Genomic DNA, 26,466 nt, shown 5'->3' with positions numbered 1-26,466 from the left:
CAGTGTACCTATTTACATAATGTGTGGCAGAAGCGATAGAATCCGTCCGGAGCCATCCGATCCGCAAGCAGCCGACCGGCTTTGGGCATACAAATGTGAAATGCGCTCCGACTCCGACGAATCGTACTTAAATCTGAGTACCTATCTCAAAAAGGTCAAAGTAAATAAAATCATTTAAAGTTTTTGGTAGTATTTATTTAAAAGTCACATTATTTGAGAAGTGTTATCAACACTCGACTGTCCTTGCACGGAGTAGGTTCCCAACTTGAGCCCTTCTATGTCCTCCGTGATGGCAGGAGGGCTGCGGTTAGCAGCAGCATGCTTAGGTGTAGAGAATACCTCCGTGTTTGATGATAGGCTTGTGCATGATTGTCATTCAATCTATCTTCGAAGCCAGCAATGCAGCGGCTAGCCAGCCATAAGGGAGATATGTCGGGGATTAGCATAAGATATTTAGTCTGTAAATAAGATTTAAAAGGAATGTAATTTTTTTGCAAAAGACAACGGAAAAGAGCTTTATGAAGATTGAATTGTGTACGTAAGTACTTACAACTTGACTTCTTCGTAAAGATGGTATTTTGTTAGCCAAAACTTTTAACAAAACGCCAATTATTCGTAAGGAGTTGTATTTTAATGATTAGGTAGGTAATCTTTAGATAATTATAATAATATATTCCAACTTGTAACGACAAAGCGAATCAAATTTTGATTGACAGTATTGACACTGACATTTTCGACTTAAAAATAATATTTGCTATTTCTTATTCTTCATACTGCGAGAAAGAGACAAAGTTATCGTGACTAGGGACGCTCCGTTTCTAAGGCTGACTATTCATTACTTATCCGATTATTATTTTACCGATTCAGTGTTGCCACGAATGAAAAGTTTGTTCCATGTATAAATGGCCACATTGGCTAAGTCGCGCGCGGGATGGCTCTCTCTCGTGGAACTCTTTTCTCGATGTGCGAACTCATGCTGCCAAAATCGAGGAATTGACAGATATAGAAATTTGTGACGGGCGACTGCCGTCTCTCGCGGCGCGAGCTATCCCGCGGGTAATCATGTGCTAGCCGTGCTGATAATTTCCAACCCTAGTTTTTATTTTTGCAGGTGCTTTTAAAATAAAGTTATAGGTACATAGTTTATTACAAATTGAGGCAATAATAGCAAATCCTAATACATATCTAAATTCCAATCAAGTAATCAAACGGAAGTGACCGAGGAAATCTAAAATTATATTCTACGTCAAACGGAATTGGCAGACTGAAAAATGGCAAACAAGTTACCGCTAACGGCGAATTAGAAATAAACTGAATAAAATAATAAATGGCAGACGCTTGCTTGCTATCGGACTTTTTCCACATTTTCATTTTCGCTCGCAACTTTATTGAATGAGAATATTACTTATTAATATTTGTTATAGTGTAAATAATTTATGTGATTCAATTCAATACTGGTAAAGTGAGAAATTATGACATAGTATTTAATTGCACGTCTGTGTGGATAATTAGTTGTTTGAAAGACGAAGGAAATTTAAATGCTCAAAACTGCGAGTTATTTATCGGAAATGATTATGTCATGGAATGATAAAATATTGGGTATCCATGGTAGAAATGTTATATAATTATAATTATTGATTCCAAAAGAATATGGGCTTTTTCTAAAATAAATATCGAAAACCCGATTCTTTCAAATCTGGACGTTCTTGGGCTCATTCTACTCAGAATCGACAGCACTTTCCATCCTACCATTAAAAAAAGATGTCCCAAAATGTCCATTCCATTACGTCACGTTTTTAGTATGAGAAAAATTTTCACTTGTATGTAACGTGACGTAGTGGAATGTACAATTTTTATACAAAATTTTGGGACATCTTTTTTTTAATGGTAGGATGGAGAGTGCTGTCGATTCTGAGTAGAATGAGCCCAAGAACGTCCAGATTTGAAAGAATCGGGTTTTCGATATTTATTTTAGAAAAAGCCCTATAAGAAATTGCAACAAATATGCTAATAAACAACGCCATCACCACCGCAATCAGACAGCTTCATATTGTATAACTTTAATTAGGGTATTATCTGTACTAGCTATTAATTAGCGTATTAGCATTATTAACTGAGCAAATATCGACTATCACACTAAATTATTGATTTCTGCAAACAACAAAACCTTGACGTTGAGAAGTCAGTTACCTATACCTCTTTCATTAATCATTATGCTTACGATACGCTCCTGACGAAAATAATCATACAAAAGTTACACTTCATATACTTACGTAATATGTTACGAGTGTAAGGGTCTGTAAGGTATTATTAAACGCTAATGGCAGCCTGCACTAGCCCTTGCCTCCGAGCTGTCCTCTCGCCTATTGAGACGGTTTCTTAACTCCGATTTCTACACGAATTCGCTCCAAGAGCCCTGCTTCAAGCCGTACCTATGTTGCACAACGAGCTTACGTCAGCGAGCGCGAAGCGGCTTACGTCATTCGAGCGTATCTCGCGCTGTCGAGCCAACTTAGAACCTATGCCTATTGGATTTAGATCCGTGCTAAGAGAAGCTTAAGTATGATAGAACGTTATGTTCGTTTGAGTGGATGAGGCTCCGACGCGCCGCCGCCGCCAGCTCAACGATTCTGAGAAAATGTTCGACTCGGCTCTCTACTTTGGGACTTAAATATGAATCGTGTAATAATGCCTCGACGGCGACGATAGAGCGGAATACACGTTTCTTTATTAGACCAAGCGTATATTGAAATTAATCACGTTAATCTTCTTATTATTCAGGCATATTAACACGTAAAGATATTATGAAAGAAGACTAAAGCATAAAACAAACACATGACAGCGTCATACGCACAATAACTCAATTGAAGCATGATACATAGAATGCTAAACAGTCATATTAATAAAGATGATTAGATTAGGCATCAAGTTACGGGCAACCTGTTATTATGCTAACACGCACATATGTTCTCAGGTTATTGACCCTAATCCCCACATATCTGAGCTATCAATCAGAATTAATCTGCGGCTTGCATACGCCATAATGTGATACATAGACGCAAATTACAATCTGCATAGTGCTATTGGGATTGTAATCGGTCAAGTTGATAAGATCAAAGGCACATCCGACATAATTAATACTATCAATCCGTAACCGTATATTGAATGCCACAATTTGATGTCTTACAACAATAATAAAAAGAGTTAATGATGATTCAGAAAGCATAATTATTACAATAGTAAGTAAAACAATGGGGTATAGATCTTTCTAAGGACATCTTTGTCTACGAGAGAACATAAGACACCGTGTCGTAAATAAATTAGGTACACTTTGATTCGATTTCGCAAAGTAGGTGTTGTTCGGAAGAACTACCAAGTCAACCAAGTGTACGGTATTTTCGGTAGGTACAGTCGCCATCAGATACATCGAAGCGGCCAAGGTGCTCAAAAATATCAGAACACTAACATCATAAATCATTATTAACGATATTATTTCTTTATTATCTTAACGATAGAGGCTTCATCATTCCTACAGATGCTGCAACGGGTATTGGAAGTGCTTTCAACAAATGAAGTGACAATGCTATACTTACACAATCATGACTGCAACGGACTTTTATATATAAAAAGGATAAAATGAAAAAAAAATGATACATTTAAGAGAATTCAGAGTGATGCAATATGGCGGAAAGTACTTCACTTCCATTTATCTAGGTTTACTACACACCACCCCACATGGCTTATTACGCCCTGTGGTGTGTAGTGCGTTTCGATGCTTACCGGATGCGAGGAGAACGGCGGCCTGGAGTTGGGTGCTCCCGGCGGGCCAGGAGGCGGTGGATACCGCTGAGGATACGACCCTGGAGGCCCGTAGCCAGCCGGGGGCTGCTGGGGGCCCCCCGGGGCGCCCGCGCCGTACGGAGGCCCGCCGAAGCCTCGCGGTGGCTATAAACAAAAACACATAAAATTAGATCAAGGCATGATTTAGAACACAGGGGGGTATCTCAACTAGGAGGACTTGAGCAGGTGGGAGAAATGAAATTACGCATCTTTTCACCCCCGAACCGCACAAAAGCTAAGGTAGTTCGTCCCTGACCCAAATTAAATTATTTTCAGAAAATATTTTAATTTCTTCTAATAGATATTTATTTATTTGTCAATAACCGACAACGGTAAATTTTGGTGGATGTCTCTAAAAATTTGAGTCCACTAGTTTTTATTTATTTATTTATTTAAACTTTATTGCACGATAAAAATTTTACAAATGGCGGAATTAATGCCTTAAGGCATTCTCTACCAGTCAACCAATAGTCTGTTTTCTATGTGTTATAAAATGATAACACACCAGTAATGTTAGTCTACTATCGTTTGAGGAAATAGACTTGTCCTTGTACCTGTAATACTTCCATCTACACGGTTATCTATAAACACACACACATCACAAAACAAAACTGTTCATACAATTACTTAAACCCAGGTTCCGTCGGCGTCGGACCCGAGTACGAGAATGTAAACAGAGTAAACAAATAAACTGTCACCTGGGCCAGCGACAACTCAGAATACGACATTATCATAGCAGTATCTTAAAAAAGCATTCAATAATTTCCCTCTACCCTTTAATGACATGCTTCATCAAAATCCTCAAACAAGGAGACTGTTCTATAATAAGTTTATCTGTAATGCTAAATTCCATCGAGATAACATGTCTAATAAATTGACGTCCGAAATAATTCGTTGCGCTAACAAAGTCGCCCCGCTTCAGTTCTCATTTTGTTCTATGATGGAAATTGAATTATTCGTACGAGCCCCGCTACGAGGCAAAAGAGTGACGGGGAGCGGCCTTCGCTTTGTTAGCAGTAAATGTTTTAGATGGAACCGGGCCGGAAAGTAGTTGGAAAAGTGGCGGGCACTTTTCCAACTACTTTCCGGCCCGGTTCTCGGATGTAGGTAATTTTACTAGAAGATATGAGAATTGTGTCCGCAATTAGTTTCATTTTTACGAACATCGGGGGTGTTTTATGGCGGATTCAATGATTTATGGGGGCGGTGTTGGGGGTGTGCGGAGCGCGGGGGGGTGCGGCGAGGGTTGCGCAGGGCGCGAAGCCGGGGGGCGGCGGCGCGCTATTGGCCGACACGGCATCGATCGCGCGACGAGCTCGGCTCGGCCCGCCCGTGCTGCCAGCCAGCCTCCACCTACGTTAATAAGTAATCATCCGGCCCCGCGATACCTCTGCGAGTTTTCCGGAGCTGGAGCCATTGAGACGGGCCATGGATCTCCAGTCTGCTGGAACAAAGAACCACCGCATAGGGCGACATCCGTATTGATTTATGGAGTAATTGGCCGACGGTGCGCGGGCTGCGCACCTACGCCCTCCACACATCCTCATATGCCCACAAACAAGCATAGCTGTCCATTGACGAACAAAATGTACTGGCATCGAAACGTAAACCTTGTCTCATAAGTCATAAACGTCAGGCCAGTACCTCCCTGTACATTTGTCGGAAAGAAGGGGGGTAAAGGATCACTCGTCCGGGCCACGAGTACTTAAGCCTAACCAGAGGAACCAGTTCCGTAACCTCTTATGTGGCTTTAAAATGAGGAATTAACGAAGACCTTCGAATCCTTTCCTCCTCTTTTTTTTCCCCTTCTTTTTCGAATGTCAATAATTCGGCTGGGCTTTTGTTTTCAGTTTTCATTATCCTCATTTATTAGGAACAGGAAATGTGTTATTATTAACATATAGAAATAAAAATAGCTAACGACTAACGACAGCGTTCTCCATTTCTGAATTCCTTCTCATATTTATATATTTTTTTCTGTTTTAACATGTACATTCAAAATCTTTCCAAAACGCCACTTCCAATCACGGTTCGTTTTCAGATTGAAACAAGTAGAACCGATGCTCTATTTCCTTTTTTGCTATCTAAGCCAAACTGTTTTTATTAAAGCTCATTTGCCTTTGAGTTTTGTTTTACATTGCTACACTTCGTTTACCTTCAAAGGTTCATTCAGTGAGTGAACACAGAGGTAAGTATTTTGAACAAGCAATGCCAAAGTGTAAAATGAGGAGTGAATGTGGTTCGGAAGCGTTTTATACCCAACGGAATGGATTCTGTTTCATGCTTCGAGGCTAAAACTGGACCATTAGGACGTATCAAAGCAAGAACTTAGCTACACGAATAAAACTCATGTGTTTGGATGAATATTCTGGTTGAAATTATATTCTTACAGCATTAAACAAAGCTACCTACCTATACCTGGTATTTGGTACTCTATACGTAGATACGTATTACAGTACATGGGATTACAGCCGACGTGTTTACGCAAAGAACCGGCTGCATTATCATTAGGTACATACATACTTACATACCTATCTGTTGTGTATTAGCCTTTAATCAACTACAAATTAAAATAGCATACCTGCCTGATTACAACATGAGATAAACCGCTTTGGTTCCATTGCACCTAAATATTATAATGTCATTGTGTTTATAATCTTTATATTACCAAATTTCAAAACAACTTAGTCTCATAATGCCTAATAAATAATGTCTAAATATCGACGATAATGACTTTTATTCATATCATATCGTCATAAGTCTCAAAATACCGAAATATGTCCAAAAAGTGGCTATGTTTCATTTCAGCAAATGCTGAATTTTCTGTGGGAGGTCTTTTTTAAATACAATACATACCTATATTTTGTTTAAATATGTCTTAAGTGCATTTTATAACCTTTATCGTTTATCTGGACTCTTGCGGTGGATGGACTTCTGCACAAGATGGCGGAGCTCCGAATCGACACACAGGGGTACGCTGACGACCTTGTTGTGACGGTGAGGGGCAACTGCCAAAGTACTTTATCAGACCTTATGCAGAGGGCTCTCAACACCATAAATACATGGTGTGGAGAGAATGAATTGTCTATCAACGCAGATAAGACAATTATAGTTCCATTCACGAACAAGCGGAAAATAGACAAACTCAAACCGCTTGTCATGAATGGTAAAAGTATTCCGTTCTCAACAGAGGTCAAATATCTGGGGGTAACACTGGACCAGAAACTGACCTGGAACAAGCATGTGGACGGAATTATACAAAAGGCTAGATCAGCCCTGGCAATATGCTGTCGTTTAGCAGGCAACCGATGGGGTCTAAAACCCAAAATTGCCTTATGGCTGTACACATCTATAGTGAGGCCGATAGTGTCTTACGCCTCTGTAGCATGGTACAGGAAAACGACGCAGAAGGTAACAGTGACGAAGCTTGGCAGCCTGCAAAGAACTGCCTGTGTCATCGTCACTGGAGCCATGTCATCCTCCCCGACGGCAGCCCTAGAGGCCATACTAAATCTACCGCCCCTTCACCTGCATCTGGAGTTGGAGGCGAAATCTAGTATGCTTAGAATAGCGGGCGCGAGGAGAGGTAATTGGTTATCGAAAACTCTGAGACTGTTTAAGGAATCAGTGTATGATATCCCTGTTCTTGGGATGCCATCCGACACTATGGCACCCAAATTTTGTCCACTCAAACATTACTCAGTGGAACTCCCCAAAAGGGAGGACTGGTCAAACAGTCAAATTAAGTGGAAAGAAGGAAGCCTAAGGTGGTACACTGATGGCTCCAAATCCGGATCTGAAGTAGGCTGCGGAGTATACGGTGAAGCGCCTAGGAAAAGCATCAGCTTAAACCTAGGACGTTTTTGCTCTATATTCCAGGCGGAGGTATACGCCATCCTAGAATGTGCGTCAATCAATCTGCAAAGCAACTACGGTAATCACACAATCTATATCCATTCGGATAGCCAGGCGGCACTCTTAGCCCTAACCTCTGATGTCACCACATCGAGGCTGGTTGAGAACTGCAGGCAACTATTGAACAACCTTGGAGCCAGGAACAAAGTTGTTCTACGTTGGGTCCCAGGGCATGCGGGTATCGTAGGAAATGAAAAGGCCGACGAGCTCGCGCGAGCAGGGGCTAAAGGGATAAACTACAGTCCTGAGCCGTTTTGTGGTATCCCCAAAAGCCTAACGCGGCTCACCCTAAAGACCTACTGTCAATACACAACAATTCAACTCTGGAGGGAAACAACAGGTTTGAACCATTCCAAAGCGCTTATCAAGGCCTTCAGCAAAAAGGCGTCCTCGAACGCCTTAGCGCTGTCTAGGAACCAACTGCGCAACTTGGTAAGGGTGCTTACTGGGCACTGTTGCCTAAATAAGCACATGCACACCATGGGGAAACGTGACATGGGGCGGTGCAGACTCTGTATGGAGGCAGAGGAGACGCCCTTGCACATCCTCACAGAGTGCCCTTGCCTAATGCGTACTCGTGACTTAATCCTGGGCGGGCACATATTGCGCCCGGAGGAGGTAAAGTCTCTCGAGTTCAAAAAGATCCTGCAGCTATTTGAAGTTGCATGTTTGGATCGAGAGTTGTAGTAGGTGGCGATCACAATAGATCAGCGATGGTCGCAGTGATACATAGGCTTTGGAGCCTTATATAGCCCCTAACAAGAAGAAGAAGAAGAAGAACCTTTATCGTATTCACAATATTTTTTTAACATTTTGCTGGAATTAAAGACTGCAAAATTGCATAAAATAGCACTCATTAATTTAGGTAAGTATATTGAGACATTTGAGACTTGGACGATATGAATAAGTAATTATGGAACTGTGGTTTTATGAGAAAAAAAATTAGGCATTCTGAGATTTAGGGCTCATTTAGACGGCGCGCGAACTCGTATACGATTTTAGTTACATTGCGGACCATTGACGTTACATCAATTCAGCCGACCGATCAAATGACGCAGTATAATGAAACTCGCATGCGAGATCTCGCACTGTCTAAATGAGCCCTTAAGCATTTTGACACTATTTATTTTTGAGATCTAGAAATCTTGGTAATTGGGTAAAATGAAATTAAGGTAATCAAAGCAAAGCGATAAACCAAGTATAAAAGTTGAAATTTTAACACTTTAATATTAAACCAAGTAGATATAGGTACGATCCTAAAAAGTAAAAGAAACTGTACTTTATAACCGCATTATTATTTGTGTAAGAAATTCGCTCAATTTAGGTAATCGATTGCGGCGAAGCCAAAAAATGAGGGTGTGTCTGATCTGTACTTTTGATGTTAAAATGTATGTTAAGGTCGTTGGGGTAAGTAAGACAAGTTATCAGTAATTTCTTATCACGTGTCGTATTTATTGCTGGAAACATAGCTCCAACTGACATTTCAGGTCAGTCGACGCTCAGTGATCGATCCGCACTTGTACTGCAAAATTGGGTGCTATGAACAAATTTATCACTAGTGAGTAGTGGTATTATCGGCAACTACTCGACTCTCTTAGACAAAGTTCCAATAATATGTATAGTATACACTACCTTAACATATGGGCAATAAGGTCGCGGATACATATTTTTGGCACTTTGTCCGTATCTATACTGTACACAGAATCCAATTCCAACGATTTCTTAGTAGAATAGTTTACTTTAGAATGACATAAATGTATCGCGATGTGAGATGTGTTGTGATATAATTGCAGGCACTACTTGAGTGCAAGTGCAGGCCGTTAGGAATGTGACCGGATTCCAGGCCGGTAGAAGCGGCGCATTCACCCACTTTGCATCACTATTATGTCATTGCCAACCGACGGCCGAAACATTACACAATAACTGCAATTACACCTTCGCCCTTTACAACGCCACGTGTGACGTTTACAACGGTGATTTTAAATTACTTATTTAACAGTTTGCCAGAAATGCTTGTTTAATCGGAAGGGGAACAAACTTTTAAAATATGTACTATGAAAGAAAATAAGTTTGTCTAAATAATGCACAACTGATGTAGATAGTTCGGCAATATTGCACTTGTATCCACAGAACATAATAATATGACGGATGAATAAATTCCGAAGTCAAGGTAAAACAATTTATTACCCTGAATGTAGAAATGTAAACACCGTTTAACGGTAGGTACCTAATGTTAATGACCTATGACTAATATGAGAGGCAAGTTATGTGTAACATCGGCATTCGTACAAACAACGGTAGCAGCCCGTGCGCCGGCGGATACGAGCAAACATTACATAACTTTGATTGTGTTTGTAAAAAGTTGGGGATTCCCTCCACTACAAACGCACCTTACGCCGACACACCACTATGTAAATGTGTGAGTGTAACCTTGCCTTCCTTTACATAAAACGCCGTCGGGGTATCCCTTTGCGTATCTACAAAAAAACTCGAACCCATATATTGTTGCGAGTAAAAGGGAAAATGAATGAGATTGACTGTTATTACTATTATTACTTAATTTCATCGGCTCCTGCGAGGAGCGATAAAAGGCCTGCTGACCGGTTTACTTTTTATACGAGTTTGAGTTACAACAATGGAACGTAAACCGTATTCATCGAATCATCTGTTTCGACTTCCGTCGATGTGTGCCCGAAGTAACGGGCGCGAGAGCGACAACTTGCTTTTATCAACTTTTTTACACTGGTCCCCGTGTTTGGCAAATAATTATAACGGTGCTAAATTAAAACGGACCGAGATGATTCATAAAAGGTGTTTTTTCCGGACATATACTTTTGCAGCATCGGTCGGCCGTCAGTGAGCGGCGACGCGCATTCGTATCGCAATCCGCGATGGCGTCACGGACTAGCGGTTGGTAAATACAAATGTCTGTGTATTTAATTATAAGACTCTATAAATAGAAAGAGCATTACGTCGTGTTATGCGGTCGGTTACGGCAAGTTATTTCGGTCTGCGCCGTCACGAGCGCCCCGTGAATGTCAAGCTCGCGGTAACTAGGTGCTGCGGGCTGTTGGGCAACAGGTGGCTTGCACTCCGATCTTACACGACACATTCTTTGTTTACTATCTAATCGTCCTAGTAAACTTCAGAGCACATCACGTCACGTGTACAGGTGCCAGGGAGATCTCCTTGGGAGCGGGTGAAGGTGAAGTCTAATTGGGTGTCAATTTGTAGGTATTATTAGCCGTTTGATCATCGGTGACGATCGAGTGATCGATGAATACGATTAATGAATTGCTGCATACCGGAGTGAAAGAAGGAGATTCTTTGTAATTGAAGGACAATTTCTAAAAAAATACAAAAATAGTATTAAGTTATACGTCGTAAACTTCAATTAAGTACGTACTGAACTAATTAAGTCGTTTTGAATTATAATTTCTCAAGGTAATGACAATGTCTAAAACGATACCATCGCATTTGAAGCTTAAATAGTCAAACTCGTCCTTCAAAGGCGCCACAAGTGTAAACAAACGGATTACAAGTGTTACTGACCTAATAAACCGACCCCTTTTCACCCAAGACGGTTCAATAAAGAACTCCCTATAGGTACCTACTATCTGGAGTACATAAAGAGTGGCGGTCGTGACCTTTCAATGTAGATGTACACTATGTATAGACGGGCGCCCCGTTATGTACCGACAACTCATGGATTAAAGAAATATTCACCCCTCGCTGGATACGGTATGCCACCATTCGTCTTCATTCGACGTCTGGATTTCTCGGCGAAAACGCCGCTAATACGATCGACTCAATTCTACGTCATTACAGATTACGCAAAGTATCCTTAACTTTCAAACATTTCATTACGAGTATCTCGACGAGGTTAGCTCAAAACCAGTTTCTTCTTTAGCCATGGCCAGTATGAAATTATCAACACTCGTAAATACAAAGGAATGACACTCTTATAGATAAGGATTGAGTTAATATCGTCCTACAAAACCTGATCTTAAACTAGAGAGTCATAAGAATTGTAGATTGCGGGACTAGAAATGACATGATAATTGAAGTCAAACTATTCCATATTACATCTTTTGATGAAAGCGGTATCGCAATATTAACTCGGTTACTGATTACCAATTCAGTATGACTTGAATAGTAAGTAGGTCGTGTTGAGATAATAATAGAAGGCTGACCTAATAACACACTATTTTGAACTCGTCGCTTAGGCTTCAAGCTAGCAATCAAAATAGACATTACCTTGTCATTGGAACGGAAATCATTGCATCATAGATAGCACATTTCATTACGTTCAAGTAGGTAAATAAAATACTAAGTTATTTAATGATTTGTTTACAACATTATATTAATATATCCTGTTTTGTCATCGACATGACGAACAATTTGTTCTTATCGCGTTAATTGAAACAATAATGGGTACTGATAATGTGCTTGACCTACAAAGGCCTCCCTCGTTGTTTTGTTATTAATCCGTCGTTTTGATTTCAACTGGCGAGTGGCGAAGGGAGCCGGCAATTATGTGACGTCAGGTCGGTTTAACGACCCCATTACAACATTCAACATATTGTATGAATGAATGCAGGCGTGTGACGTGCCAGTGACGTCTCACTCCGCCGATACGAATCACGATGATGCAAGGTGCTTTATGTTGGATACTTCAAGATTCACAGAAGTGACATCATTAGATGCTGCACAACAACACTAGGATGTGTTAGTTTTGAGAGAGCCGTCTTGTTTCGTGACCGTACAGTCAGCAGTAATAGTTGCTAAGGGGGCGAGGTGTTCAAAGTTACTTTGACGCGCTCTTATTCTCTTAACAATAAAGTCGCGTCAAGATCATTTTCAACACCTCGCCCGCTTAGCAACTATTGCTGCTGGCTGTACCTACTATAAACACTTTCTTGTCAACCAATCTTTTCATGAGTTGTCCACCTGCTCAGGTGTCACTCCAAAATACACCCTTTTATTATACCATTGAATATCAATCAGTCTCGGTATGAAGCAAGTTAAATTTTAACACATTAAAGCAGTTAAACGGTCAGTGACCCCTCGTAGTTGCGGTAGACGATCGGGGCCGTCCCCATTATCCAAGCACAACACAATGACACGATTATCGGCCGCACGCGGGCCCGAGACGGTTCGCATTGATTTTACGAAATCCACATCACGGACTCGGAACGAACGGTCTCCGTCGGCCCATTCATCTCGTTTTCATGCACACACTGCCTCTATTGCGATACGAAAGCGAGAGCGAAATTTACTCCGGCTGCACTACGCACCACGTATCGCCCTAAATACGAGAGAATAGGAAATCGATCACTTCTACGACGAGCTAATTGTAACTGGATAAGCAGAGACTAATATATGTTATGTATTAAGTACGACAATTATGTCGAATGAAATACTGTCGCTGCTGGCACAGCATGTGAAGCGAGAAACGGTGTGAATACATTATTTACACCTGTCAAAGGTGTGCCACATACGCAGTCATTGTCATCGGGCTTTGGATCGAAACGTTCGGTAAAACATTTGTGAGCGAAAAACAGTTAGAGAAGAGAAGAGCGTGTTAAAACATACGACAAGTGTAGCAATACATATCCACAATACACAGCTAAATCTAAATATAGCGGGCGCCGATATCAGCGGCTCGCCCTTGAACCAGTCGCACGGAAACATTTTATTATTATTACCGAGCTGTCGGCGAACACGAGTATGTAGGGTCGTCGACCTCGCAACCACGTGTCTCCTTATCGACAACTATCTAACACGATTGTGAGTAAACGACATGCCGAGATAAATGACTAATTCCACAATGCTTGCCCATTCATAAATAATCAGCGTAACGTCATAGCGATTTCAATGACAATGCGCCTTCACATCCGAGACGCTGGAATTCCGAAAGAGCAGTGTGGACACACATTGTTCAAGAAAAGATACTACCCATGTGGATATTACCACATGAATCTATGAATTTACTAGTCCCTGCCTCCGAATCGTCCGATCAACTACCGCCAGAAGACACTATGCATTAGAATCTACCAAAATCCTCGGGCAAAAGAGGCGCTAGTCGTCTAGTTGGGGAGTGTGGGGACACCTATCTGTATTACGATGTCACACAGGCGCGTTTTCCGGGCGGCGCGTGAGCGGGGCACGCCGCTTTTATATACAAAACGCTCACGCCCCGCCCGGAAAACGCGCCTGTGTGACGAAGCCTTAATAGTCAAAATTCAAAAAGCCCTAGGACAAAAAAGTCCCATATCAAGAGTGTCTTATTAATAGGTACATTATTTTTCTTTTATACACGAGCTAGTACAGGATCCAAAGTGTAACCAAATTCTGAGAAAATTAATAAATCAAAAATCAAAACTATGATCAGACTACCTACGCGTCAAAAGTTTCTATCAGTGTCTAATAACATAAGGTGAAGTAGGTTTAAAAACGGTTTTTTTTAAGTCGTAGCGCTTTTTTGGATCACAATCAGTTTTTGACTTTCGCTCGATAGAAAAAAATCACGAACATAGATCTAAAATGTACATTAATAAATTAAAATAAATTTTGCAGAAAAGCTAAAGATATGAAAATGATTTCTAGAAATGAGCAATATTATGCTTAAAGAAACTCGGCGATTACTTTTTTTATTATTGAATCCCACAAAAAATTTAAATAAAAAACATGATATCCGCGCTACGGGCACGCACTTCCGTCTCGCTCACACTTACGCTCAGTGAGTGAAGAACACGAACTTACTGCACCTTAACAAAATATATCTATACAGAACAAATAAGACTGCAGCAGATACGTATGAAATCGAAGTGCCGAGATTTATCTCTATTTGAAAAAGTAATCCAGGGTGCTTGCTACTGTTGATGCCGACTGTACAACCAAAATAGTTCCAATAATGTATCCCAAATAGACAAGCAAAGCATATGACTCCAATTTTACCTAATGGAATGCAATTTATAACTTCGTATCGCTTTATTTTGTTTTAGCTATCCACGTGCGCAAGAGGAGGAGGATATTATTTGACTAGCTTTCTAAAAAATGGTCATTGTGAACTACTGTAAGCCGTTAGATGCGAGAACTACTGCGAGTTTCGAACGAATGATATTGAAAATAGTGTTAACAAACCAATTTTATTTACCGTTATTACCTACTCTGTACAATAGTGATCCTATCCATAACACGCCTAAACTAACACTGCGTCTTACGTAAGCGATCAACTCGCGAACGCGACGCGGCGCGGCGCGGCGCGACGCGGCAAGTCCAAGGCGTTCGCGTTCGCAACGAGATCGCCCACCTAGGACATTTCTATAGGTATCAAAGGATTGATTCACCCCGCGCCGCGTCGCTTCGCTTCGCGTTCGCGTGTTGTTCGCCTACGTAGTACGCTGCGTAAAGCAGTTCAGGTTTCATACACAGAGAGATTTTGTTTTATATTTTCTGTTTTTTATTTATTTCACTTTGATTGGCGTGAGGCGTGGACCCTTTTTATTTTGATCCTGCATAGATCTACTTTTTTGATTTCCCTGTACAGCATGGAAGTGACTGCTAGCTTCTTGTTTCATGTAATCGGGGAAGATTTATGATAAGCAATTAAGACGAAACAGGAGCTGAGATTTAAATATTTTAGGTAAATATACCCGTCTCACTAACGGAAGCGGCTCCTAAAACTAGTGCGATAAGGACAAGGCGAAAAATCCTGCGTAAAAATCTCAAAAATCGAGGTTTCGTACTCGACTGTTTTCTCCTCCAAAACTTAACCAATCGTAACCAAATTTGGAAATCTAAATGATCATGAAATTATCTGTGTCGGACCGTTTTGCTTTTTTGGCTAATTGATATCAGTTTTGAATAACACGCCTCTCATTGCGGCATAGTCAATTAGGCCATTTGGGCCAGTTTTGAAGGGCTCTAGCACCTTAAAAAAAACAAAAAAGCAAAACGGTCCGACACAGATATTGACAATATTAATCTGTGTTGAAAAAATCATTGCTCTAGCTTCAAAACCTACGGAGGAAACAGTCGAGTACGTTTGTATGGAGAAATGACCACTCCTGTTGGCTCTTAAGCACCGTTGTACGTCACCTTCCTAGATTGCTTTCATCATGTTTCCAAGTTATGGTGGACATATTATTATATATTTAAGGATTCTCGGTATCTATTTCTCTATAATTGTAAGCAAATTGACTTTCCCCAAACTCCAAATGATGCCGATATCTCGCCGCAAGTGTCAGAAGATAATCCATTACCGTGGGAAGTGGGACAACGTTACGTAACCGGTATTTGTTCACCGGCCAACCTACACGGGCACATCCTTTACAAATGCGTACGACCTTGAATGTGAACTCGAAAGTGTAAACACGTGCTCGATGCATTGTTTTATGGCCGCCTGTTATAGCTGCTCGATTCAGTCGTAGGATTTCAACTTGAAATAGCTTTTGCGAATATCCGTACAACTTTGTTTACAACTGACTGCCTTTGGAATTTATTTTTACGTAATTGCGAAACGAAGGTTTCAAGAAAACTCAACAAGAACACGAGTAGTAGGTGTTATGTCAATCATAATCTTTCATCTGTACGCAGGTTGTTAGATACCGACCTTATTAGATGCAGCTAGCACAAACCTGGCAATACAAATATACTTACCATAGAAAAATACGAGGAAAGAAACTACAGACAAAAAACAATTTCCGTACTCCACGCTGGGTATTCAAATGAACCAGGCAACGATGCTGGCAGGTTACAACGAGGAACTAAACAAAAAAGATATCCCTTTCATCTCCCAAGCCGAGCTGGATGTGTACACGTGTCAGATGTCAAGGCCTCCTCCATTCAGCCTGGCTCCGCCAAACACACGTCCCACCGGTGTTGGCTACATAATGTATGTGCAAAGAGAGGAGTCTGCGAAACGCCGGTGTTACCGCGCTTTTCGGCAAGCTTTATCCCATTTCGGAACCGAGAGGCGAACGCACAAATCTCCGCCTGGAAGCGAGTAATATTTGCCTACACATCAAACTTTCACTATCGCCGTGCGCTTTCGTTTTTATATCTCACCAACCCGCAGCGACGGACCGCGTTATTATTCCTTCGCGGTGTTTTTCTTGTTTGCTTCCTCTCGACACGCCGTCACTGGCAGATATCACAATTGAACAGTTTTTTGAAAGTGAAATACCTACTTTCAATACCTATCAAGGGTATCTCCCGATCTCCCCTGATCTCTTCAAATACAAAAACAAAATCCGACATTTTGACCAGCTGTCTTACAAATTAGAACAATTTAAACAAGTCATCATCCTGTCCAGGCCGCGGTTTCGGCCACGGCGATTAATTTAGTACTGGCTACTGAGAGCGACGATCGTGAGCTCTCAGGTGACTGACGTAGCCCATTTTTGCAGTAAATGTACGGCCACACTCACCGCAGGTCAGCACCCCTCCGACAAAATTGTAGTTTATGACCGCAGGTGGTCGGGCCTTTAACTTGTCACGCTTTGCGTCGAGTTCCACTCGCCTCTGTTCTTCGATGGCTTCGAAACAAGTATTCATACCTCCACTGAAAGTTCTGGACAGTTATGCGCCAGCGCCAGGGGAGTAACTTTTTCATGTGAAGTCAGCTATAGTCTGACCAATATTACTATATATGACTGTCCAATATTACAATATTGGGTCAGTACTGTGACGGGAGGGCCAAAGTAGAAATTGTGACTCCTAACATCTAGTTTTTAAGTTTCGATGTAAGTAGACTAACACAATATGGATTTTAAAATCTGAAATAAACATTTTTTTAATAGGTAGTTGTGAAAGTATTTATTATAAATAATTAAAATGAATATATGTTTTTTTTTTTCATTTTAAATTCTTTATTTTACTTAATTAAATTTTACAAATAATGCATATATGTATTATGTATTTAAATAAACAAAATTGAGAGAAAAACTGACCAGGAGATATACCACTTTTATGAAACAGCATTGTCAAGTAAAGATGTCATTGATCAAAGACTGACAATCGGAACCAAAAGATGACCGTTGCAGGGTTGGTTTTTAGTGTCGAATCAAATTCACTGCTATTCAAATCGCAATAATTAAAATCATAAACACAATATTCTTACAGTTACATAATGGCCAGGGCAGGAGACACAAAATATATGTGACCAAAATATGTTATAAATATTTTTAATGAAAAAGAAAATTTTAAAGAATTTTTTCTACTCCCGTACTTTTATTTGTCATTTAAAGGGTCCTGCACACAGCTTTAAAACCCTACCTTATAGTTGTCAAGACAAGTCTTTAGTCTATTCCCCAAAAAAGAATTTGTGCATACACGTAAAATCTTTTTGGCTATTTTACGATACTTCGTGTAATGACCACTTAAAAAATATTGAATGAAATACAGTGTTGCCAACCTGATTTTAAATGTCATCTCTGACAAATAAGTGAACCATAGACATGTTTTTTTTTATTTCATCCATTCATTCGTTCTTTTCCCGCCCGTACCCTCCATTTTTGCTACTTCTTGAATTAAAAATATTTGTTAAATTTACAATTTTCTTTCAAAATAAGTGCTTGGTCGTAGAAAAAGTATTGTATGCAACGTTGTTTAACTGAGTCAAAAAATCCTCGTGGCGTCTTTATTAACAATTTTCGGCTTCGCCTCAAATTGTTACTCACGCCACTCGCCTTTTTTGACTTCTCTTAAACAACGGTTGCATAAAATACTATTATTAATAACATTACAATCAATATTTATTTTAATTTATGATCTATGCATTATACTAAATTTAACGGATTCAAGGGAACTACATCTGGACAAAATTACCGATTTATCGTAAAACCTGGCAAGGGACAGGCCAGGGTAGAGACATTTTGCATGTTGACAAATGAATGAATTTAAATTGACTGTCTATAAAGGACAAGTCAATCTTTTTACGGAAATTACCATAATTTATATAATTGAAGTTTTTGCAGTTTTTATCATATCTTGAATCAGGTTATTCAATCAACAGATTGTATTGTATATTCTCTATAACTTTGTATTGACATGTAATAAAGCCATATGATGAATAAAATCAACACATCAACCTGCAGATACCTAAAATTATCTAAGTACCTATATAGATGCCACCAAAATAGAGTGAGGGCAGGGTTCGAAAGGATAATTATCAAAGACAGTTATCTTGATAATTATCGCGATAATTATCGTGATTTTTATGCCTGATAATTATCGATTTGATAACCTAAAATGTATAAAAAAATAGCAATAAACGCCCCAATCATTATTTTTATAAATAAATAGGTAGCACCATAGGTAAATAGGTATGGACCTGGGATAGTTATCAAAGACTATAATTATCTGGATAATTTCGAACTGGGTGGGGATACTGGGGAGGATGCAAATTATGACCATAAATATTTATAAAAATAATATTGAACTGCTGGTGACCAATAGAGAAGGTTAGCTGGATAAAGAAAGATACATGATGATAAAACAAGATTACTCATAATTATGTTTATGAATTTTATTAGGATGCCACATCTAAATAGATGCCATAAGCGTTTTCTAGAACATGGTGCGGCACCGCCACCAATGGTCACAAAACTTATGACAATAGGTGCCTTCTCTCCCTAGGTTTTCTATTAAGATTTGATTGATTCCTAGGTTTCGGTACCACCCTAGACTTGGTGCCCAAAGCAACTTCTTGCTTTTATCTATAAAAATCATAAACGGGTCAAAATTATTTTCAGTCTTGTTTCTGACCACTTTGTCACGCTTCTATTTTTGCCTTTTATCAAATAGTAAATAAAAAACAGTTGAGTCGGGTCAAAATTATTTTCATTGTCTTGTTTCTGACCACTCTGTCACGCTGCTATTTTTGCCTTTTGCTATTGCATGTCTTTCTAGCTGTAAATTCCAATTTTCTTGAGAAAAATTTAAAACTAAATTTCATTCGATACAAAAAGCTCCACTCCATCCGTTTTTCGGGGACAAAAAACAAGACAACAAAAATAATTTTGAATAATAATAAAAATAAATAGTTGCCAAGAGGGATTTCATAGATCATATTTTAATAACTTAGGTGTAGGTCATGTTATTAAACTTATTAGACATTATCAGGTAAATAAATAGCAACCTAATTAATGTAAGCAAGTTATTCAAAAAAATCACTACATATAATACCAAAAGGCAGAAAGAGGGATTGCTTGACTCTTCCTTCACCATGTTTGTTAATCCTGATGTTTTTAGGGCCTCTGTAATAACATTTATTTTATATCATCAGAACCTTTTCTGTTATACCACAGCAACAGAATATGTTTATAAGGAGAGTGCAGCAATTAGTTAGGACCAAGTTCACAAACATATTTACAAGCCAATATTCCAAAAACATATTTACACAATCATATTTTTGACAGTGTCTTAGAAGCATGTAAATATATTTTTAGAATGTTGGCTTGTAAATGTTTGTGAACTCAACTGTACAAAGAGTAAAATTATTTTAATGTTTAATGTTATTATCTATTTTAGTTTATCATTATTTTTCTGTAACACTAAAAGCACATGTGTACACCCTGTCATTTTCTTTTGTTTGTTTTGTGTTTATTGCCATTTAAACCTTAGTATCTGGGTGACCGAGGTTCGCTCGGAAAACATATAATAACTCGGAAATGCGCGTTTTCCCAGAGATAAGACCTAGCTAAATCGATTTTTCGCCCCCGAAAACCCCTATATACCAAATTTCATCGAAATCGTTAGAGCCGTTTCCGAGATCCCCGAAATATATATATAAATAAATAAATAAACAAGAATTGCTCGTTTAAAGGTATTAGATTCTTCACATATATTAAGTGACTTGAGTTGGTACAAGAGTTCCCACTAAGGTGAGGGCTGTTTCAAAGTCTGTATAGAGCTACAGAAGAAAACTACATACTATACTTTAAGATTGACTCACCGTTGAATTCCTGTAGGGGTTAGCTTGAGGGTTGTAGGGAGGCATGGGCCGCGGTGGAGGCCAACCAGGCCCGGGCCCGTAGCCCGCCGGCGGCTGCTCGTAACTATTAGGGTAGCGGTGTGGCGGCGCACCACTCGACTGCAGCAACGAGTTGAGCGTCGGCGTGGGTCCCGGAGCCTGCGATGTCGGCTGCCCCGGGAAGAAGCGCTGCTGCGGCGGCGGACCGCGCGGTTTCCCGCCGAATCCCGGCCGCTGCGCGTAGTACGGATCCGTGCCATCCGGATACCTATATTGACCGTACAGATCGCCCGGCGGCCGGTCTGCGATCCGGTCGTGACCGGGCGCGTCGCCGCCGTCTCGTGGCGGCCCCGGCTCGCCTGACATCGGCGATTTACTCTTTGTGTTCACGACGCCATCGGGCGGAACGCGCCCGACGGACTTGTCAGTGCCGTTTTGTAATAGAGCGTTCCGAGATTCACTGAGCTGTTCCGATGGAGTCTGATCTACGTTCGTATCGCTACGCTGAGACTCGGCCTGCGTTGCAGCCATGTCGGCTGGTGGCGGACGGCCGCCTGCTTACACTCGGCTCTAGCGATCGACCGGCTCGCTTACGTTACGTCGAAATCGGGCGTCGGATTGCAAAACCGCGACGCGGACACTTCCATCACTAATAACCCGAATAACTTCGCACAAAATAACGCGAAACGGACGAAAAATCGTTCACCGACGCACACACATCGATCACATATCTACTCCATTGGCGTAAACGAGGTTAGGGAAAAGGTTACATAGCTAGCAGGCGCTTTTGTCACGTTAAAACAGAACATTTCATAGCACTTTCACATTTGAAACACTTTGAGCGCGATCACTAATAACAAAACTCATTCCTGAATCAATAAACGATTGAAATACTTGAAAACAGAACAATAGAATCACGAAACTTCCAAATTATTGGCGTCCGCCATTAAACGGACTTGAAATTTCTACAGCGCTTGACGACGCTTCCACCTATATTCACTTCGGTTACAGAAAATAAATTGATGTCGAAACTTCGCTTAATAGATAATTTCTGATATATCACTTGAATTGTTTTCCTTAAATATAGTTCGTTAGAGGGTAAATTGGTTATTATAACTCCAATAATGGAAAAATATTAAAATTGTTTGTGCATGTTTACATTTTCGTACTCTTGCGACCACGTAGTTACTACAGTGCAGCCAACCTCAGCCGGAGTAAGCTTGTGACAAGTTCCGCTGGCGCCAATATGTTTCTAGCTAACTTCACGCCCTAACATGTTATAAATATAGGAAAAATACAAGTGATATTTATTCATTCTTTAAAATATTTTTCCTAAAAATCAAAATGCTAATCTTATATTACTTGAAATAAAAAATAAACCCATCCATGGGAATGGTTTGTGAAAATACTTTTTTAACTTTTTAAGTAATAAATCCCTAAGAAATAATTAAAAAAAAAATTGTATATAGCTGGTCAACCAAATCTTGTCAGTAAAAAAAGGCGCGAAATTCAAATTTTCTATGGGACGATATCCCTTCGCGCCTACATTTTTCAAATTTGCCGCCTTTTTCTACTGCCAAGATCTGGTTGACCAAGTATAGTTACCGTGATTTATTAGCTTATTTTCATTTTATCGTGATTTTACTTTACTATTCATTGGCTGAAAATATGAATGCCTTCGCTTCGATTAACATAAAAAGTTAATTGAGAGTACCCTTGTCTATGGAGTTAGTTAGTTTTCTGTTACAGAAAATATATCGATTGTTAATATGGATGGCTATCGATACGTATTAAAAGCGATTTAGACTCTCGCGCGAGCCACGAGACGAGCCGCGAGCCGAGCCACGAGACGAGAGTGTAAGCGGTGGGCTCGCGGCTCGTCTCGTGGCTCGCAAGCTCGTCAAGCTAATATAATTTAAACACTAACGACACGGCATAAGGTTTATAACCGAATGACAAGCCGAACGCGCGTGTAAGCGGTGGACTCGCGTCTCGTGTCGCGGCTTGCGGTTCGTCTCGTGCATAGATGGTAGTATTTCTAGTGGGGAATTAAAAAAAATGCGAGACTGTGACAAGGACAGACAATAATAGCGCTTTCGCTGCTACTCCTACTGAAAGATACATAAGTCTATCCCGTTCTGTCAATTATCCCCACAACTCATGCCCAATCCAGTTTAATACTAGATTCATGACTGCAAGAGTGGGAAAGTATGAACCATAGAAGGTAGTATCCTATAGAAGTGGTATACGCATGCCTTCGTGAGGGACAAACATAGACAATGCGACACTATGATTGGTCGAATTTATTTGTTGTCCACCATAAGGGTATGCGCGCACGGGCAACTTTTGTCGCCGCGACTATTTTGTCTCTCACGTCAAGTTTATGGGTTAGTATGGAAGTGCGCACACGTAGCGACGCGACTCCCGGGAGACTTTTTTGTCCGCGGGTTCGGAGCAATGAAAAAAGAATCATATGGAAGCGACATACCTACAAAAAAAGTGTGGCCGACGCCATATTGCCGAGAACTGAACATGGCGATCTGTAGTGCTGGGAAAACAAGTTGATATTTGACAAGGATATCGATAAACTAAGTTGTCATCATTTTAAACACATAAACCTATTAGATCCACTTAAAGAGAAGAAAAACATAGTGTACAAAAGGCGGACTTTATACGTCTTATGACATTCTCTACCAGTCCACCTTAAGCCCTAAGCCTGCCTTAAGGCAAAGCAGAAAAAAATGTTGATGTTGGCGTGTAACTTAAGATAACATATAATTGAGAGAACGCTATTTGTTGGCTTATGAGTCTTTATGACGGCCGTTTGCATTATCGATACCTACTCTAGTTCATAATTGTACTAATTACGATTAATTAAGACGATAGTGCAGATATCACAAACTTGCAATTTAATTAATAATAATATAAATGCATAAATGGTCAGGCAAGTCTTGTCGGTAGAAAAAGGCGCAAAATTCCAATTTTCTATGGGACGATATCCCTTCGTACCTACATTTTTGAAATTGCCGCCTTTTTTTACTGACAAGACCTGCTTGACCATTTATTAGCGCTATTGTGAACTAGGGTACCGTTATTAGTTAAATATAACATAAGAAGATTATTCTTCCTATGTAGAATAAAACAACATTCATACACAAAAATATTCTTTATTCATTTCTGATTCGGAATAATACAACTTTGTTCAGGTAGTTCCAGAAAGATTCTTTTTCAGTTTGTTTTTTCTATAATATTGGAAAAGTACATCAAGGTAAGTTTGAACATAAAGTAAGTATAGTATAGAGTAATCGGCCCATACAAGCCTCGCTTAGTTCCACAAAAATCCAAGAGATGTCACTCAGAGCACCATTGGGCCTAAATATATATTTGTGTTATTTCAAATCTTGCCAATTTTTAAATTAACATGTATAGTTCTAATTTATTTAGCATATTACAACAAAAACCTTTTAAAACATCCATTTACACATAGTAAATCGACGCAGAAAAAAATAAATAAATAATGGCATGAACTATTCTAAGCGCCATCTATCGCATTACTAGACAGTTAGTTTCTTGCCGTTGTAACACACTAAATAGCTCGATTGTTTGAGAAAGACTATCAATAGATGTCACTGTAGTAAATCCTCATACTTTATGATCATATCACAGACAACATATCAACATTATTAAGTAATAAATAATATAATTTTTCTCAAAAATGGACGGCAAAGTCGACGTTGCCGGTTAAAAAATAGGTCGCGAAGTGTGTAGTTTATGGTCATTCTAAAAATTAAAAAGTTAAAAACATTGCTGTCTCGATTTCGGGACTGCAATGTTGCATACAAATTCCATTATTAAACGAGTTCCAAACTTTTTAAAACTTTAAATGGCCATATCAAATGAAGGCATAGGTCCATTAAACAGCCGAACAGATGATCAGCACTTATTATTAATATAATGTTGGTACCGCGACTATTTAGGTGTCTCAAATACGTTGGCGTATTTTCAGCAGAAAAATACACTTCTATTTTTTTTAAAGGCGGCAAGCAAATCTTTTTAATGGTTTTACTTTTCTCTGTGAAATTAGAACGTTGCTTCTGTAAAATATCTCTTGCACCATTTTTGAGAAAAGCACTATATATGACTCGGCTGGAAGGCTACTTGCTGGCTTCGGATTCAATTAAACGGACTCCCAAGGTCGTCCGTTTAAAACGAATCCTCAGCTTGCAAGTAGCTACTTCCGAACCTCGACAATAATGTACTATTGTTCTTAGAAACGTGATAATAATTAAAATATATTAAACCTACATGGTATCATCAGCCACACTGTTAAGTGTTAACTGTACCGATGTACAGTTAGGAGTGTTGCTGTTTGTATATTAATTTACTTAACCTTACGCATTACAAAATTGTCCTCATATAGCTATACATATATTTTAGGACAGTCTTACACTAATCGACCTACTTGGTAACAAAACATTGTAAATTCTTGAGTAGTTTGAATACCAGGGCAGGTGACAAAAACTTGCTCAAAAGCATAGAAGGTAGCATCCTATAGAAGTGGTGTACGCGTGCCTCCGTGAGGGACAAAACATGTAAATTCGACCAATCATAGCGTCGCATTGCGCCGCTATGATTGGTCGAATTTATTTGTTATGGTGGGCAACAAATGAATTCGACCAATCACGGTGGTCAATTTACGGTGGGGAATAAAACAAGATGTGAGACTGTGACAAGGACAAACAATAATAGCGCTTTCGCTGCTACTCCTACTGAAAGATACATAAGACTATCCCGTTCTGTCAGTTATCCCCTGCTTCTATTCATGCTCAAAAGAGAAGAGACATCCGACATTTAAAAAAATATCCCTATATGTATGAGAGCAATAATACAATGTGTAAATGTAAATACATACATATCTTATATTTTATGATCATATCAAAGCTGGAAGTCCTAGGTTCGGATCCCCCTAAAAGTGTATTAATATGGTGTCCCATTTGTCCCCGCCGCCATACAAGAGGTGTGGACAGATGGGAATAGATATAGACCATTAATATATACACACACAATTAAAAAACAAATAAATGTCCTATGAGGATTTGAACCCAGGACCTCCTACTTCATAGCACATAGCAGAGCAGGGTCACTGTCACTACTGACTAGCTAGGAGGCCGTAGAAATAATATACAATTTATATATATTTAAATTAAGTACAGTCAGCGTCATATAGTAGGTCGCATCCAAAGTATTCAAATAGTTCAGTACGCCATACAAATAATATGGTGTACCGAACTATTTGAATACTTTGGATGCTACCTACTATATGACGCTGACTGTACTTATATAACAATTAACAAATCAGACTGGTAGCCACAGTTTAATGGCTAATCTAGGATTAAAACTTTTTAGTGGCTTGCCATTATGTTCAAAACATTTAGCTTCATACCACATCAAATATTTAAGTTTACCGCCATTGCCCGCCAGCATTGAACAAATTGGTTGTTAGTGGGTAGACAAAATAAAGTCACTATCATGTTAAACATTGAATTTATTAATTGTATTTTATTATTTTTAAGAGAATCTTCATAGCATGTGTCTGTCCGTTGAAACAGGAATCAATCTCAACCATCTTCCACTCAAAATATTTTACTTGTGGTACAGTCGCCATCAGATATATCGGAGCGGCCAAGGCGCTCACAAATATCTGAACACGCCTCTATTGTCAGGGCGTTAGA

The 26,466-nt window shown here is 39.7% G+C and overlaps 1 protein-coding gene across 1 annotated transcript in view; it reads right to left on the bottom strand.

Annotated features, from left to right (window-relative positions):
* LOC134647199 (trithorax group protein osa-like) overlaps positions 1–21,962 on the bottom strand; it is a 136,843-nt gene extending 114,881 nt beyond the window's left edge. Inside the window, exons 1-2 of the mRNA XM_063505064.1 lie at positions 20,717–21,962; positions 3,781–3,945 (exon numbers count right to left, since the gene is read on the bottom strand). Of these exons, the coding sequence (XP_063361134.1) occupies positions 3,781–3,945; positions 20,717–21,265 (714 nt within the window). The 5' untranslated portion in view covers positions 21,266–21,962. The remainder of the gene's footprint in view (positions 1–3,780; positions 3,946–20,716) is intronic.
* Positions 21,963–26,466: the final 4,504 nt, after the last annotated feature.

The sequence above is a fragment of the Cydia amplana genome, chromosome 1 (assembly GCF_948474715.1).
Source record: "Cydia amplana chromosome 1, ilCydAmpl1.1, whole genome shotgun sequence".
NCBI classification, from domain to species: domain Eukaryota; kingdom Metazoa; phylum Arthropoda; class Insecta; order Lepidoptera; family Tortricidae; genus Cydia; species Cydia amplana.
Note: the sequence above shows the minus strand (reverse complement) of the source record. Positions and strands in the feature narration are given on the sequence as shown.